The sequence below is a fragment of the Oncorhynchus kisutch genome, linkage group LG10 (genome assembly GCF_002021735.2).
Source record: "Oncorhynchus kisutch isolate 150728-3 linkage group LG10, Okis_V2, whole genome shotgun sequence".
Classification (NCBI taxonomy): domain Eukaryota; kingdom Metazoa; phylum Chordata; class Actinopteri; order Salmoniformes; family Salmonidae; genus Oncorhynchus; species Oncorhynchus kisutch.
Window position 1 is genome coordinate 61442349 of NC_034183.2, and position 16883 is coordinate 61459231.

General features: G+C 47.1%; 1 protein-coding gene across 3 annotated transcripts in view; it reads left to right on the top strand.

Moving 5' to 3' along the window:
* The window catches only part of LOC109893502 (myosin-9), a 31956-nt gene extending 15172 nt beyond the window's left edge, over nucleotides 1–16784 (top strand). For 2 of the 3 annotated variants that reach the window (XM_031834533.1, XM_031834534.1), the window contains exons 4-41: nucleotides 68–95; nucleotides 243–336; nucleotides 1020–1040; nucleotides 2852–2944; nucleotides 3068–3131; nucleotides 3573–3671; nucleotides 3749–3892; nucleotides 3976–4071; nucleotides 4302–4573; nucleotides 4843–5016; nucleotides 5277–5450; nucleotides 5572–5686; nucleotides 6858–7045; nucleotides 7214–7335; nucleotides 7493–7562; nucleotides 7672–7832; nucleotides 7957–8065; nucleotides 8187–8318; nucleotides 8456–8662; nucleotides 8752–8889; nucleotides 8971–9094; nucleotides 9169–9340; nucleotides 9470–9682; nucleotides 9944–10088; nucleotides 10188–10394; nucleotides 10490–10594; nucleotides 10717–10869; nucleotides 11008–11256; nucleotides 12200–12412; nucleotides 12530–12742; nucleotides 12862–13023; nucleotides 13161–13289; nucleotides 13558–13646; nucleotides 13762–13885; nucleotides 13997–14205; nucleotides 14384–14492; nucleotides 14740–14912; nucleotides 15181–16784. In XM_031834533.1, the coding sequence (XP_031690393.1) occupies nucleotides 68–95; nucleotides 243–336; nucleotides 1020–1040; nucleotides 2852–2944; nucleotides 3068–3131; nucleotides 3573–3671; nucleotides 3749–3892; nucleotides 3976–4071; nucleotides 4302–4573; nucleotides 4843–5016; nucleotides 5277–5450; nucleotides 5572–5686; nucleotides 6858–7045; nucleotides 7214–7335; nucleotides 7493–7562; nucleotides 7672–7832; nucleotides 7957–8065; nucleotides 8187–8318; nucleotides 8456–8662; nucleotides 8752–8889; nucleotides 8971–9094; nucleotides 9169–9340; nucleotides 9470–9682; nucleotides 9944–10088; nucleotides 10188–10394; nucleotides 10490–10594; nucleotides 10717–10869; nucleotides 11008–11256; nucleotides 12200–12412; nucleotides 12530–12742; nucleotides 12862–13023; nucleotides 13161–13289; nucleotides 13558–13646; nucleotides 13762–13885; nucleotides 13997–14205; nucleotides 14384–14492; nucleotides 14740–14912; nucleotides 15181–15289 (5399 nt within the window). In that variant the 3' untranslated portion in view covers nucleotides 15290–16784. The remainder of the gene's footprint in view (nucleotides 1–67; nucleotides 96–242; nucleotides 337–1019; nucleotides 1041–2851; nucleotides 2945–3067; nucleotides 3132–3572; nucleotides 3672–3748; nucleotides 3893–3975; nucleotides 4072–4301; nucleotides 4574–4842; nucleotides 5017–5276; nucleotides 5451–5571; nucleotides 5687–6857; nucleotides 7046–7213; nucleotides 7336–7492; nucleotides 7563–7671; nucleotides 7833–7956; nucleotides 8066–8186; nucleotides 8319–8455; nucleotides 8663–8751; nucleotides 8890–8970; nucleotides 9095–9168; nucleotides 9341–9469; nucleotides 9683–9943; nucleotides 10089–10187; nucleotides 10395–10489; nucleotides 10595–10716; nucleotides 10870–11007; nucleotides 11257–12199; nucleotides 12413–12529; nucleotides 12743–12861; nucleotides 13024–13160; nucleotides 13290–13557; nucleotides 13647–13761; nucleotides 13886–13996; nucleotides 14206–14383; nucleotides 14493–14739; nucleotides 14913–15180) is intronic. The other variant, XM_031834535.1, reaches the window with a different exon arrangement.
* Nucleotides 16785–16883: the final 99 nt, after the last annotated feature.

Here is a 16883-nt window from a genome sequence, read left to right on the forward strand (position 1 = left end):
TTCAATCCAACTTAATGCATGTAATATGGATGTTTTAAAATAATCTTGGCCCCACCTCTTTTCACAGACCGTGAAGACCAGTCCATTCTTTGCACGTGAGTCTTGAGCACAACTCTATGAACAGCAAATCTTGGTCTCTCAACATGACCTTGAAATCAGTGTTTGGTGTGAAATTGCTGACAACCGATTTAAGGATGTCACTTTTTTGCTTCTGTCCTCCTTCCTCCTTTTCTCTTCCACAGAGGAGAGTCTGGTGCTGGGAAGACGGAGAACACCAAGAAGGTCATTCAGTATCTGGCCCATGTGGCCTCTTCCCACAAGACCAAGAAAGACCAGGTCAGTCATCTACTCTACTATTCTCTCTCATTTCCTCTCTATTTCACTCTACTCTCTTTCCTATTCCTTTTTTTCTTTCTCTTCACCATGCTCTCACACTCTGCGTGGGCCTGGTTTCCTATGGTCCTTTATCAGCTCGGAACCAGGCTTCTCCGAGTCCTCAATGTTCAACTACTTGTACTGTGATTGTATGTGTGTTTGAGAAATAGTGTTGTCAGTGGTACTTAACATTACATCATTGTCAAGCCATCACCATATTGTTCCAGGTCTTGGATAGGTGCTGCTTCTACATCAGTCACACCGCTCTATGGTGCCATAGAGAACCTCTAAATAAGGGTTGGCCAGTCTTGGTTCTTTAAGACTGACCGTAGCACTGCAGGAGTTAGATTAAACTCCCTTAGTAGCTGGTTCATAGTGTCATATCTAAACCACAGTGGACTGACTATATTATTCCTTTTGTTGACATTCCTCCTCCAGCGGCTGAGCTGAATCAAAGTGACCTCCGGTCAACTCTATAAAGCCATGAGACAAAATGTAACCCTGCAGTGCTATAGTTGGCCACCCCTGTGATAGATGCAGCTGTGACTACAGGGTTCAAGAGAGGCTGGTCTTTTCTGAAAGCGGACCAGTATCTGTATCTATCATTCCTTTGAGGTTGTGTGTTTCTCTTTTCCCATCAACAGACCAGCTCGTTCCTGTCACATGTGAGTTACCCCCCCCCCCCCTCACCCCCTTCCTTCCTCTCCCATCACACATCTCTGGATCTCCTCCTCCACACCCTTCCTCCCTCTCCTTGGCTCTTGCACTGTCTCCTCCTCCCCTGTGCTGCTGGAGCGTGCTCTGTGGTGGGCTAGTGGGTCACTTGGAAGTGTAGGTCACATGACCAGTGTCGGTCCAGAGGAAGGAATGTTCTTTATTAAAGGGGAAATTGCCATTTTGAATTCAGCCAGACAAAACCGAGAGCGCATCCCTTTTTGTATTGTTGATTTGATCTTCTTTTAAATACTAAGTTTAAAGATATTTCATGAGTAAACAGCTCTGCAGTTTGACAAGTCTGGCTGAATTTTGCATAACGCTGTTGATCCTTTGTTTTCCCCTGGCGGTTCCAGAAGTGTGATTGATGCGTTCACCTGTGTGTGAGACTCCATGTCTGCTTGCTGTGTGTGTGTGTTCCAGTGTGTCTGTTCAGAGATCTGGTCAACGTTCTCTCACAGCTCCCTCTCCGTTTCTCACTCTTTGTCCACACCATTTTAAAGATCTCTGGACATACTCACTGAGTTGCTGTGTGCATTGTGATGCCAGTGGACTAGTTGTATAAGTGTGTGTTCGTTCACTGGGGATGCTTCATACCAGTCAACAGATCCATTATTCCCTGCTCCTTACTACTGTTTAAAGCCTGATAGTGGTGTAATGTATAGGATTAGTTAGGGATTGGTTTTAAACCAACATTGTCCTTGAAGATTCCGGGTAAAAGGTTCAGTGAGCTCCTCAGATTGATAACATTGACAAAGCCACTACTATAGCAGCTTCATTTTTAACATTTTGAGTCATTTTAGCAGACACTCTTATCTAGGAAGAGTTACAGGAGAGTTAGTGTTAGTGCCTTGCTCAAGGGGACACTGACAAATGTTACACCTAGTCGGCTCAGGGATTCGAACCAGCAACCTCTTAACTGCTATGTAAGAATATTAGTGCAAGTCTGTATTTTTATTGGGTGGATTGAAGTGATTTCCACCCAATATGTGCCAAGCTTCTCACATGTTGACACCGCCTCAGCTGTAACAGACTCTTGAAGGTTATCAGTAGGCTTTCCTGTCCATGTATTAGATCCTTTTAAAATTGAAGTTCACTGTAGTATTACTAATGGCATTTTAGATGGAGTCATGTGCATGGATCCACCTGTACAACAACAGTCTGAAGTAGAGCTCAGTGTGAACTATGTACAGATTTCTGGCTGTAGGGGTTGTGTATACTTAATGTCAGTGTAGTGAATCTTGACAGTCAGTTCTCTGCATGGGGTCTGGGGGTTACTCTGGGTGAAGGGTTACTGATGAGGGCCACAGGGTTGTCCATTGGGTGTCAAGGTGTGGGCACTAACACTGCGCTGTGTGTGGGGTATTGTGTACTTGTGTATGTTCCCGTGTGTCGTGATATTCAATGGTCTGCATGCAGTTGTGTGAATTATCTTATGACTTATGATTAAATGATGGGCGTGAAAAGGGAACATCCAAACACAAATCAAATGTTTAAACACCTGAAATCCTCAGAAAGTGAAACTAAAGTAAATTTAAAGCAGATTGTAGTTCTCACAATGCATGACTACGAATCATCCATTGGAATCACCAAAGGTATTCACAGTTTGAGCCCACTGCTGAGAAATGCCAAATGGCATGTCCTGTTAGTCACTATAGAATTTGCACTAATCTAGATGTGTCCTTATAAGGAGGTGGTGGTTTAAAGAATCCAATGGGATAAAGTCATTGGTTAAAAGAGCGGTTCTGTGTTTGTCCTCTAGGGTGAGCTGGAGAAGCAGCTGTTGCAAGCTAACCCCATCCTGGAGGCCTTTGGAAACGGAAAGACTGTCAAGAACGACAACTCATCTCGATTCGTAAGACCTTTTTTTAAATCTCTTAGTGATGCTTGTGGTTTGACTTCAAATTATTTATTTTTTCTGTTGGACAAGTATTTCCTGCTTCCTTAGTCATTCACTATGTTCTCTCTCTCTCTCCAGGGAAAATTCATCAGGATTAACTTCGATGTCAACGGATACATCGTGGGGGCCAACATTGAAACCTGTATCCTTCATACTATGTTAATAACAATGAAATTCACTCCCTCATTTGAAATATACAATAGTTTGGGGTCCTGAGTGGCGTAGCAGTGTAAGGCACTGCATCTCAGTCCTAGAGGCGTCACTACAGACACCCTGGTTCGAATCCAGGCTGTATCATAACCAGCCGTGATTGGAAGTCCCATAGGGCGGCTCACAATTGGCCCAACGTCATCCAGGCTAGGGTTTGGCCGGTGTAGGCCTTCGTTGTAAATAAGAATTTGTTCTTAACTAACTTGCCTAGTTATATCAAAATTCCTTAGGCTATAGATTGAAGTGTAGTTTAACTGCAGACATCTCTCTGTTAGTCTTTCCAGTAAACTAGTAAGTCACACACACTTGCCCCGGCCAGCAGAAGCTCACAATCCAGTCTGAATGAGTGGCTCCTTGACGGTCTAACCACCAGACCTGCTGGAGAAGTCCCGTGCCATCCGCCAGGCCAAAGACGAGAGGACCTTCCATGTCTTCTATTACATGCTCACTGGTGCTGGAGACAAACTGCGCTGTAAGCCTCCTTCGTTATCACCTTTATCAAGTACTGCTAACTGCATATCAGATGTAATAACTCTGTGCTCCCCTCAGCCGAGCTGTGTCTGGAGGGCTACAACAACTACCGCTTCCTGGTCAATGGAAACGTGACCATCCCTGGCCAGCAGGATAAGGACCTGTTCACCGAGACCCTGGAGGCCTTTAGGATCATGGGTATTCCAGAGGATGAGCAGATTGGTGAGGGGGAGGACGGGACACACTACCCTCTCACTGGTTTACTTTGGGGGGGTGTGACTCTAACCTCTGGTCTCCTCATGCAGGTCTGCTGAAGGTGGTGTCTTCCGTGCTCCAGCTGGGCAACATGAGCTTTAAGAAGGAGCGCCATTCAGACCAGGCCTCCATGCCTGACGACACGGGTACAGCAAACCTTTATGTGGGCTGGTTTGATCATGACAAGGAGATCCTAGTATCTGTCAATTACACTCTTCTGACCAGCAGATTATACACTTCAGTCCACCAGAATTATTTTTGGTTTCAAAGTCTAGTTCCATGCACTGCTGTAGGCATAAAACTGTTATTCCCTGGGGGATCCCTCCCTCTCAACACTAACTCTCATCTCTCTGTCCCTCATCCCTCCCTGTCACAGCTGCTCAGAAGGTGTGCCACCTGATGGGCATGAGCGTGACAGACTTCACCCGTGCCATCCTGTCCCCTCGTATCAAGGTGGGCAGGGACTACGTGCAGAAGGCCCAGACCCAGGAACAGGCTGAGTTTGCAGTGGAGGCCCTGGCCAAGGCCACCTACGAGAGGATGTTCCGCTGGCTGGTGATGAGGATCAACAAGGCCCTGGACAAGACCAAGAGACAGGGAGCCTCCTTCATCGGCATCCTGGACATCGCTGGCTTTGAGATCTTTGAGGTATAAACTGGAGTGGGGGAAAGACCAACGAGATTACAATGTTTGAGTAAGACCCAGAGGGTATATTTGTTAAAAGCGATTTCCTCTTCTCTCGCCATCTCCATTTATCTAGAAAGACAGAATGGGGGTGGATGCCTACAGGGAATCTGTTTTCACCTGTCTAGTTCTTTCACATCACTGCAGACTAGGAAAAGGGGACAAATACACTTGAGCCTCTTAGTTTTTGTTCATGATGGTGAATGCACTTTCTGACTTTCTTTCTCCTCTAGCTGAACTCATTTGAGCAGCTGTGCATCAACTACACCAACGAGAAGCTGCAGCAGCTGTTCAACCACACCATGTTCATCCTGGAGCAGGAGGAGTACCAGAGGGAGGGCATCGAGTGGAGCTTCATCGACTTCGGCCTGGACCTGCAGCCCTGCATCGACCTGATTGAGAAGCCTGTGAGTCTGACCCTTTGTATCTCCCTACCTTTAATCATGTACTGTATACTCCCTTTCTCACTAACTCTTCCCTGTATGTAACTCCCTGTTAACCTCTCACTTCCTACAGTCTCATCCCTTTCTCTCAACCTCTCCCATATCTCTCCACCTGCTACCTCCCTTTCTCTTCCCCCTCCATCTCTTTCAGATAGGTCCCATGCTATGCTGCACCTCCAGGCTCCCTGGTCTCTCTGTAAGCCTTGTTCTCTGCTCTCCCACAGGCTAGCCCCCCTGGTATCCTGGCCCTTTTGGATGAGGAGTGCTGGTTCCCCAAAGCCACTGACAAGAGCTTTGTGGAGAAGGTCCTGCAGGAGCAGGGCACCCACTCAAAGTTCCACAAGCCCAAGAAACTGAAAGATGAGGCTGACTTCTGCATCATTCACTACGCCGGGAAGGTAAACGGACCAGTAATGAAGGCGAAGTTTAGACTCTGCTTAAACTGTGCGCCCTTGGACATGTCCCAGGAAAACCTTGTGTTTTCTATACTATTGTCTATATGTTGTGCCGTCTCCTCAGGTGGACTACAAGGCTGACGAGTGGCTGATGAAGAACATGGACCCTCTGAACGACAACGTGGCCACGCTGCTCAACCAGTCCACTGACAAGTTTGTGTCTGAACTGTGGAAGGATGGTGAGTGCAGCCAATGATGAGTTAGCAACCAGTAAGAAGAACAGACTTAAGTGGATTAACCTTCATGCTGGGAATTGCTGCTATGTTTTCAGTGAAGGGTCTCTTCCTGTCTCATATCCACTGTTCTCTCTTGTCTCGTATCCAATGTCTGGTGTCTGGACCTTTGTTCTTACCGATCACTCTGTTTTGGTTTCTATCCATCTGCTCCTCTGTACGACCCGTTTTTGTCTGTTCTCCCTCTTACTGGGTCTCAGAGGTACAGAGGTCTCAGAGAGCCTATTTTTATCAGCGTTTTCCTTTTCTCCACTCAGATTCAGGTGACTTTTTTTTTTTTCTTTTTCATTTGTCTCCTTTATTTACTCCAATTCTGCTCATCCTTCTGTTCACACTAATATGAACCTTTCCATCTTCTCAGCATCAACTGCCTATGTTTTTATCCTGTCTTCATACCCTGTTTTCCCTGTGGCTCAATGTTGATTTACCATATATATTTACAAGGGGTTGTAATGACTGCCCCCCCTTCCCCCCCCAGCTCTGTGTGCAGTGAGATCTACCACCTGCTGCACTTTCATTGGACTCTCCTCTCTCCCTCTGTGTAATAGTGTGGTTTGGGACCCCTGGTGTTGCTCATGGGTACTGCAGCAATGGGTATATACTGCATGGGTTTGGTTCCGTCGTCACCAATAAAAACATGCCCACAAATGCACAGTTTGTCACAAACATTGATTTCTCATTGTATGTCGGTTCGCACCACACATTTGACATATTAAGATGGTCGCATAGTGTAAGCAGTTACATGTGTGTGTATATATACACACACACACACATACTTCACTCACTGCATCGAGTTGCGTCTCATTCTAGTGTGATTCCCTCCTACCCACCCACTGGCATTTTGACCCCTCTCATTCCCCAAATCCCCCTTCCTACTGTATTTGTCCTCTGCATTGACCCAGTATTGTGGTGTCCCTGGTTTTGAACCTGTCACCATCTCTCACCATCCCCCATGTAGAGATGGGATCATCACCATTATACTCTGCTTCATGCGTTTTATGTTGTGGTTTGTTTTCACTGTGTGGAGTTAGCCTGGTTAGATATAAAAAAAATTGAAAGCCTCTTATCTCACGGCACCCTTTCTCCTCCTCTTTTTCTTCTGTCTTCCCCCTCTCAGTGGATCGTATCGTGGGCCTGGATAAGGTTGCAGGGATGTCTGAGATGCCTGGTGCCTTTAAGACCCGTAAGGGCATGTTCCGCACAGTGGGCCAGCTTTACAAGGAGCAGCTGTCCAAGCTCATGGCCACTCTGAGAAACACCAATCCCAACTTCGTCCGCTGCATCATCCCCAACCACGAGAAGAAGGTACCAGTAGATCAACTCCACCAGTGAAAACATCCAAACAATAGTTTCTCTCAAGATGCCATCGAACACAATACACAACAGAGGCATCCACAGCTTATCTTAGTGGTATCTTGGCAGCTTTTTTTATTTCCACATCTAAACATGTTCCCTTTCTTTCCTCCCCTACAGGCTGGTAAGCTAGACCCCCACCTGGTTCTGGACCAGCTGAGGTGTAATGGTGTTCTGGAGGGGATCCGTATCTGCAGACAGGGCTTCCCCAACCGTATCGTCTTCCAGGAGTTCAGACAGAGGTACCGTGGACACTCTCATTGTGGCTGTATACAAATATGTCTATTTTCACCAGTTGCCCAACTTAACCTCATGTTGTTGTTGCATCATGCTGTGTATGTTGCTTTTAGTGAGTTGAGTACAACTGATGATCCCATGTATATACCTTTTGTCTCTAAGGTATGAGATCCTCACACCCAACTCCATCCCCAAGGGCTTCATGGATGGCAAACAGGCCTGTGTGCTCATGGTAAGAGAGGGGCATTATTATCTTGTTCTACAACATTGTCACTCATTCAGAATGAAGTGATTAATATTGTCAGTTTAGCTGATTGTATACCTCACCCTCCTTCTGTCAGATCAAAAGCCTGGAGCTGGATCCCAACCTGTTCAGGATTGGTCAGAGTAAGGTGTTCTTCAGGGCTGGAGTGCTGGCTCACCTGGAGGAGGAGAGAGACATGAAGATCACTGACGTCATCATCAGCTTCCAGGCCTGGTGCAGAGGCTACGTGGCCCGCAAGTAAGGAGACCCCCTTACTCCAACTGTCTATCATATGGCTGCAGTGGAAACGTTCTGCTTCATGTCTTATAACTGTATTTGGAAGGTACCAAAGTGTTTCTCGCTCTCTCTGTTTGCTCTGCAGGGCCTTTGCCAGGAGACAGCAGCAGCTGACCGCCATGAAGGTGATCCAGAGGAACTGTTCTGCCTACCTCAAACTCAGGAACTGGCAGTGGTGGAGACTCTTCACCAAGGTACACATTATACTTATGCTAATGTTGTTCCTATACAATGCTACTCGCCTCAGCCAAACCCCTGGGGAATACTGGCGTATAACTGCCTTTCTCTTCTCCTCTGAACTGTCCCCCTCCCCAGGTGAAGCCCCTGCTGCAGGTGAGCAGGCAGGAGGAGGAGATGCAGGCCAAGGATGATGAGTTGAGCAAGGTGAAGGAGAGGCAGGAGTATGCTGAGATACAGCTGCAGGAGATGGAGGTCAAACAGCACCAGGTAAGATGGAGGCCCTCGTCACTGAAACAGCCCTGAAGTGACATGTTGATCATTTTATAATGAAACAATAATTGCTGAAGCTAACTTGAAAATGCATTCATGAACCCGTAACACCATATTGTCTCTGTCTCCCCCAGTTGAGTGCTGAGAAGCAGGCCCTGCAGGAGCAGCTGCAGGCTGAGACAGAGTTGTGTGCCGAGGCTGAGGAGATGAGAGCCCGTCTGGCCGCTAAGAAGCAGGAGCTGGAGGAGATCCTTCATGACCTGGAGGCCAGAGTGGAGGAAGAGGAGGAGCGAGCCACACATCTGCAGACCGAGAAGAAGAAGATGCAGCAGAACATCACGGTGAGGACACACACACAAACCAACACACACTTTGTGCAGCATGGCAGGTACACACTGTACTAACTCTTTCCCCTCATGTGTGTGTGTAGGACCTGGAGCAGCAGTTGGATGAGGAGGAGGCTGCTAGGCAGAGGCTGCAGCTGGAGAAGGTGACCACAGACTCCAAGCTGAAGAAGATTGAGGAGGACGTCATGGTTCTTGAAGACCAGAACAACAAACTCATGAAGGTCTGTAAACAACCAATAGGCAGGCGGTTGTATGGATGGATAGAATTGTGTTGTGAACTCCTGTTTGTGTGTGTCCCACAGGAGAAAAAGCTAATGGAGGAGCGTATCTCTGAGTTCACCTCAAACCTGACTGAGGAGGAGGAGAAGTCCAAGAGCCTTCAGAAACTCAAGAACAAACACGAGGCCATGATCACTGACCTAGAGGGTAGGTGGAGCACACACACCATGTTGACCAGGTTGCTCTTATATCCTACTTAACACTTTCTCCTTCACTATTAGACCGCCTGCGCAGGGAGGAGAAGGGCCGTCAGGAGCTGGAGAAGAACCGGCGTAAGCTGGAGGGAGATTCTACTGATCTCCTTGACCAGATAGCTGAGCTGCAGGCCCAGATCGCTGAGCTCCGCGCCCAGCTGGCCAAGAAGGAGGAGGAGCTGCAGGCAGCCCTGGCCAGGTGGGATCTCTGCAAGATCTCTGCAATCGCATACATACATAGTGACTTTAGTGTGAATACTCTGTAAATTGTATTTTCATGGCATAATGAATGTTATTACACCCTCCATTTTCTCTCTCGTCCCCTCAGAATTGAGGAGGAGGCAGCCCAGAAGAACTTGGCCCAAAAGAAGATCCGGGAGATGGAAGCCCAGCTATCTGAGCTGCAGGAGGACCTGGAGCTAGAGAGGGCCGCACGCACCAAGGCTGAGAAGAACCGCAGGGACCTGGGTGAGGAGCTGGAGGCCCTCAAGACTGAGCTTGAGGACACACTGGACTCCACCGCTGCCCAGCAAGAGCTCAGGTACTGATACCCGGAGGAGATTAGTTACGTAGTCGGCTACTGTGTTTCAATGAAACTGGTTTATTGTGAAATAAGATGACACATAGTGGATGCTATTTAGATGCCTTCATGTTGACCTTCTAGAAAAATGATTTCATGAGTTGATGACAATTCTCAGACTCAAATTCCGTTATGTTCCTTGTTTCCCAGTATTTAGCTTAGCTCACAATCTGACAATTTCCAATTCCCTCTTTCCTTCGTTTCTCTACTTCTGTCTGTCAGGACAAAGCGTGAAACTGAGGTAAACCAGCTGAAGAAGGTTCTAGAGGATGAAGGCAAGGTCCACGAGCAGCAGGTGGTGGAGATGAGACTGAAACATAGCCAGGCCTTCGACGAGCTCAACGAGCAACTGGAGCAGGCCAAGAGAGTGAGTGAGAGATTATATATATATATATCCTCGAATTCCTGTGTATTACAGTATCTGTACATGCACTGACCCCTGGTGTTCTGCCCCCTCCCCTAACAGAACAAGGTGTCGGTGGACAAGACTAAGCAGGCCCTGGAGAGTGAGCGTAATGAGCTGGCCATTGAGCTGCAGACCCTGATGCAGGGGAAGGGGGACTCTGAGCACCGCAGGAAGAAGGCTGAGGGCCAGGTCCAAGAGCTACAGGTCAAACACGGAGAGAGTGAGCGCCAGAGGATTGAGCTGGCAGAGAGAGTGGCCAAGATGCAGGTACAGTTCTATTAATCTCCTTTCAGGTACGATTTGGAGCATATGGCCTGTACACTAGTTGGAAGGCCCATTTTGGTTCTTGTGTTCCTCCCCAGGCTGAGTTGGAGACTGTCAATGGCTTGCTCAGTGAGGTGGAGGGTAAGTCCATCAAAGCGTCCAAGGACTGCTCTTCTGTGGAGTCTCAGCTGCAGGATGTGCAGGTATAGTACTCCATAGACTACAACAGATCCAAGTATTCAATATTGCACTAGTTTTGTCATGGTTGTAAAAGCTCAGTCATTAAGCTGCTTTAACTGTGCCGGACTTTCTCTTCTACCTACAGGAGCTGCTCCAGGAGGAGACTCGTCAGAAGCTGTCCATGGGCACTCGTCTGCGTCAGCTGGAGGATGAACAGAACACTCTGAGAGAACAGCTGGAGGAGGAGGAGGAGGGCAAGAGGAATGTGGAGAAGCAGCTGCTCACCGTGCAGGCTCAGGTAGACACACTTACAGCAACATACACCTTAAAATTGGATTGATGCAAATGTGCTATTAGAATGTTTTTGTTCAACACAACACTAGAACCATAAACCACACCACAGAATGTTTGAGTGACAACCGGTGTCCCCCTATAGCTGGCAGAGATTAAGAAGAAGTCTGAGCAGGAAGCAGGCTGTCTGGAAAACGCGGAGGAGGGGAAGAAGAGGCTGCAGAGGGACCTGGAGGGGCTTGGCCAGCGGATGGAGGAGAAGTGCAGTGCCTTTGAGAAACTGGACAAGACCAAGACTCGTCTGCAGCAGGAGCTGGACGACATGGTGGTGGACCAGGACCACCTCAGACAGATTGTAACCAACCTGGAGAAGAAGCAGAAGAAGTTTGACCAGGTTAGTAGTAACACTAGCTAGGTTTCCATCCAATTGGTGACAGATTTTCATGCAAATATTCAAAAATCTGCATAAAAACAATATATGCATTTTACCAGCAGAGATGTTTCCACCAAATTGACTTGTTGTGAATAAAAGGCTGTAGGTGATGATGTAGTGCACATAAAAATACCTTTTGTGGGTAAATGCCCATGTACTGAGGGAAACCAAGAAAGTTCCTTTAAATGGGTTTCCTTGGCATTTCAACTAATGGTTTTGTCCTCATTTTTTGGGGGGGGTGTTGTATAACGAATGTGTCTGCTCTGGCCTTGATATGGGCGCTTTAGCCTACAGCTCGCAGATACAGTGCGGGTAAGCTACCTACAAAAGGTTATGGACAAGTTAAGGTTTTTATTTGTTAAATGGCAGCCTTGCATTGACCATGTCACCAGAATAAGAGTAAGACCCTCAATATTTATTGGAAAGGAGCATCAAGCTCATTACTGTGCACTTTCACCACCCTGTGAAATGAATCCTAACTTATTTATTCTGACCTAGTAAACTGTATGCTTTCCTGAGTCGTAGTGGGAGGACCACATGTCATCGTATTACTCCAAGTTTACTTCGATATGATGGTTACTATATCAATATTTGTGCATAAAGGTGTTTCACCATTTCTCGCAGAATTTAATTTTAGACACACTAGACAAGATGTGATCTTTTTGTATTTTGAGTTGACAGATTTGCTGTTTCCATCAGGCCTGTTTTTTTTTTTTTTTTTACCAGAGATGTACTTTACTCGCATGAAGATTCTAGGAAACCTGGTTACTGTCCACAATTAATTAACTCAAACTGGGGGGGGGGGGGGGGACTACTTGGAAGAGCTGATTCTGAAGATCTCTAACTATCAGAGAAAAATCTGTGTCTTTAAGTATAGTGTGACATTCCTCCATTTTACTTCTAGATGCTGGCTGAGGAGAAGACCATCTCATGCCGCTATGCTGAGGAGAGGGACAAGGCTGAGGCTGAGGCCAGGGAAAAGGAGACCCGGACACTGGCTCTGACCCGCGAGCTGGAATCCCTCCGTGACATGAAGGATGAGATGGACCGCGCCAACAAGCTGCTCCGTGCTGAGATGGAGGACCTGGTCTCCTCCAAGGACGACGTTGGCAAGAGTGTAAGACAGCCTAGGGGGTGGTTGACTTGTTCTAGGTAGAAATCAATTCAAATCCTCTGTTTTCATACTGGTCCCAAATTCCTATTTCTCATCACAATCTCTACTATTCTCCTTCAGGTTCACGAGCTGGAGAAGTCCAAGCGTGGCATGGATCAGCAGCTGGAGGAGATGAGAACTCAGCTGGAGGAGCTGGAGGACGAGCTGCAGGCCACGGAGGACGCCAAGCTGCGTCTGGAGGTCAACATGCAGGCCATGAAGGCCCAGTACGAGAGAGACCTGGCAGGACGAGATGAGATGGGCGAGGAGAAGAAGAGACAGCTGGTCAAACAGGTACACTAGTAGCTACAGGTTTGACTTGGTAGGTAGTGGTTCCTTAAGGTGTTATTTGTCCACTGCATGATGGGACATGTAGTCCAGTGATTGAAAGCTTGAATCTCTCTGGTCCTCAGGTGCGAGAGATGGAGTTGGAGTTGGAGGATGAGAGGAAGCAGCGATCTGTTGCCGTGGCAGCCCGTAAGAAGCTGGAGCTGGACCTGAAGGAGCTGGAGGCAGCCATCGACATGGCCAACAAGAACCGTGATGAGGCCCTCAAACAACTTAAGAAGCTCCAGGTAACAACCAATTACATTATCACCAGCTTCTGACTAGTATGTTTATATACCATGACCACATTCTATTCTAATCAAGGTGCATGCAGATGGTGAATAGTTTGCTTGAAATATGCTTTGAACCTCTCCCTCTCCACCAGGCCCAGATGAAGGAGCTGCTGAGGGAGCTGGAGGACACTCGTATGTCCAGAGATGAGATCATGGCCCAGGCCAAAGAGAACGAGAAGAAGCTCAAGAGCATGGAGGCCGACATGATCCAGATGACAGAGGTCAGTCGGCGCTGCTGCTGCCCCTCACCTGACCATCTCACACTAGTCTCGCGTTTTATTCTCACCTGACACCTCGCCCTCCCAAACAATACAAAACCTACTTCTGTAACTCTTTATAAATCCTACTGTGAAACTGTATTTGCACAAATCCTCCACTGGAATCATGATTAATGTGGAAAGGTAGTTATGAGAGCTTCTCAAGTTAGGATTTGGCCTACTCGCACGTACACGCTTTGGTTCTCACGTACACTGACACCCCACCCCCCAGGAGCTGGCTTCTGCAGAGCGTATAAAGAGACAGGCCCAGCAAGAGAGAGACGAGCTGCAGGATGAGATCAACAACCAGGCAGCCAAGAAGTAGGAACCATTTTCTTTCATAACCTACTGTTTATCTCTGCTTCTAATGACCCAAATGTCTCTCCCTTGCTCTCTTATCTCATCCTTTCTTTCCCACCTTTCCTCTTCCCCTCAGTGCTCTGATTGCAGAGGAGAAAAGGAGACTGGAGGCTCGTATCGCACAGCTGGAGGAGGAGCTGGAGGAGGAGCAGTGTAACACTGAGCTGGTCAACGATAGGCTGAAGAGAGCTCTGCTGCAGGTAGGACAGCCAAGGATGGCAATTGACTTTCATGCCCCATGTGTACAGACTGGGATAGTGTACTTCTAATGATAAGGTGGGTCAGGCAGTTTAACCCCCTGTCTCTGTCAGACTGACCAGATGACTGTGGAGCTGACGGCAGAGCGCAGTACCTCCCAGCGCCTGGAGGGGGCCCGCTCCCAGCTGGAGCGCCAGAACAAGGAGCTGAAGCTGAAGCTGCAGGAGCTGGAAGGAACTGTCAAGTCCAAGTACAAGGCCACTATTGCCGCCCTGGAGGCCAAGATCGCCCAGCTGGAGGAGCAGGTGGACATCGAGACCAGGTGAGGGGGTCTGAGCCTGACCTTAGACCACCTGCATCCTCCCTCAGATATCCCGCATCTCCTATGTTCTCCATAATACAAAAAAATTACTGAAATGGGTGAGATCAGATGGTGAAAATCCCACAAGCTAAGTAGACGTTTCAGCCTGTCCATGTGACCCAGGTGTTTCTTTCCACAGGGAGAGGCAGCAGGCGTCCAAGCTGGTGCGCCGCACAGAGAAGAAGCTAAAGGAGGTCGTCCTCGCGGTGGACGACGAGAGACGCAACACAGAGCAGTACAAAGACCAGGTCAGGGCTCGGAAAACAAGCTTCAACACAATCCCAACAGCTTTACACCAGCAAACGTAGTCTCTCTTTCCCCCTGTGTGACTCTATTTTGAAAGTATGTGAATGATTTAATGGAGTACATTTATATAAAGCTTTCACACTACATCTTTATGTACTTTACATTGTCTTGGATCTCACCCTATCCACCACCTTTATGTAGCATCCACCTTGGTACTTGACGCTAATGCTTGTGTATGTGTGTACACAGTCGGACAAGCTGAACTCTCGTATGAAGCAGCTGAAGAGGCAGCTTGAGGAGTCTGAGGAGGAGGCCCAGAGAGCCAACGCCAACCGCAGGAAACTGCAAAGGGAGCTGGAGGACGCCACCGAGTCAGCCGACGCCATGAACCGCGAGGTCAGCACCCTCAAGAGCAAGCTCAGGTACGTACACCTCCATCACCCAACCGGACTAAATGCTGACGCACTGAACTCGGTTGTAAATGAAGCCGTCTGTACTTGCACCCTACACAGCATACTTGCATTTACAATGCATGTTTTAATCACATTCCCTCTGCAACATTACTGATCATATATCCACAGAGGGACTTTTTTTGGGGGGGGGGCCCTCCATGACTCTTCCATGGTATGTGCTGTGCCCCTGTCAAGATCTCTCTGCCCTAATCCCTGATCTCTACCGTCTCTGTTCCAGGCGTGGGGACCTCCCCTTCACCATGCGCCGCATTGTCAGCCGCGCAGGCATTGAGAGCGACGAGGAGAGCGAGCCCAAGAGCGAGACCCCTGAGCCCAAGCCTGAATGAACAGCCACAGTGTTCCCTTCTGTCCATAGGATTGAACTGCAACAGTCGTACAACACACACAAACCCACACATATACCACTTAAAGTAACGCATGCACTTACAGGGGGACACAAACATGATACTGTATGATTTAGAGGCAGTAAATATACTTCACAGCCAAACCTCAGTCTCTCTTTAATGGGAGACTTGACAATCTATGTACACTTATATTCCATACAAGCCAATACAACAGTACGTCAGACAATCACCATACTGTCATAACTCATACAAATTTGTGGGCCAAATTTATTTTCTCCTGCTTCATTCTCTGGGAAAAAAAATTAAAATGAATGATATTTTTGTAAGGAAACATTCCATTAGAAATAGTCTTTTTGGGCTCTTTTTCTAACTGAAGCAAGAACGAACGAAATGAATATAAATGAAGAAGGATTACTCGAAGGGGACCAAAGTAATATCGCAATCTATAGATTTGTATTTTATGCTGTAGTTTTTATAAGTATGAAAGTACTCACGTCTATGGCTCTCGCTCGCTCTCACCTCAGTTTATAATGGAGGTTTATGTGCTCAATTGTACCGTATTAATTTAGCTGCGGATAGTACTTAAAACATGAATATGCTTTTGGGCTTAAGAAAACAATACATCTATAGACGCACAAAGCACACACAGAATTAGAGAAACGCATTAATTTACAAACATTTGATTTGTGCTGAATTGTCTTATTTTTGCACTGAGATGTGTGACTCTGGATGATATGAAATGATAGACCACTGGTGCATTAAATTGAAGATATTGATAGACGGCAGATGCACCTCAAACAAGAAAATACAAATTCAGAGGAACTGCAGGCTCCTATGTATTCATGCCAACACACACTAAAGCCTTACAGTCAAATTCTACTGTTCAAGGTTATTACCTGGATCCACATATTTCTTTAGTACTATCAATGTTTGTATTGATGCGCAGGGCGACATTTACGGGGTGGTGGGGTAGTTTATTACTCACGACACGCTGTATTCTCAGAGCACTGCTTGGTGGGGTATAGGGGTGGTTGAACAGAATAAAGCATGTTGGGATAAGTGGGACGTTGTTACATTTTGCAGCGCCGTGGCCGAACACATCACATCCTGATGGCATCTTTTTACTTTCTCTGACAGGAAGATGACTCCCTGTTGATATGCCTGGCCAGGTGTTAATCCCATGTATTTAAGGGATGGGGTGAGGTAGATGAGTGAAGGTGCTTTAGGTCTGGGTGAACTGACCCTTGCAGGCTGTGCTCAGGGTTGCCTTTTTTGCTCACACTGCTGGGAAGTGAGAGGAATTTGTTATAATTAATGATGGATAACAGACAAAGGATCACTCTCTCTCGCACTTGGAAGCAAAAAATAAATCTCAATTTTGTAATGTTTATTTTCTCTGCAGCTCTGAAAAAATGACATCTTGATGAGTTGTGAATTGTTGGTATTATTGCAATAAAGATGGCTTTCTAAACTGCAACCGTTGACTCCTGAGAATTTGTCTATTAAAGGGGCAATCGGCAGTTACTACAATTAAATATATTTTTACTTTGCTACATTTATTTTACCTATTGATTCT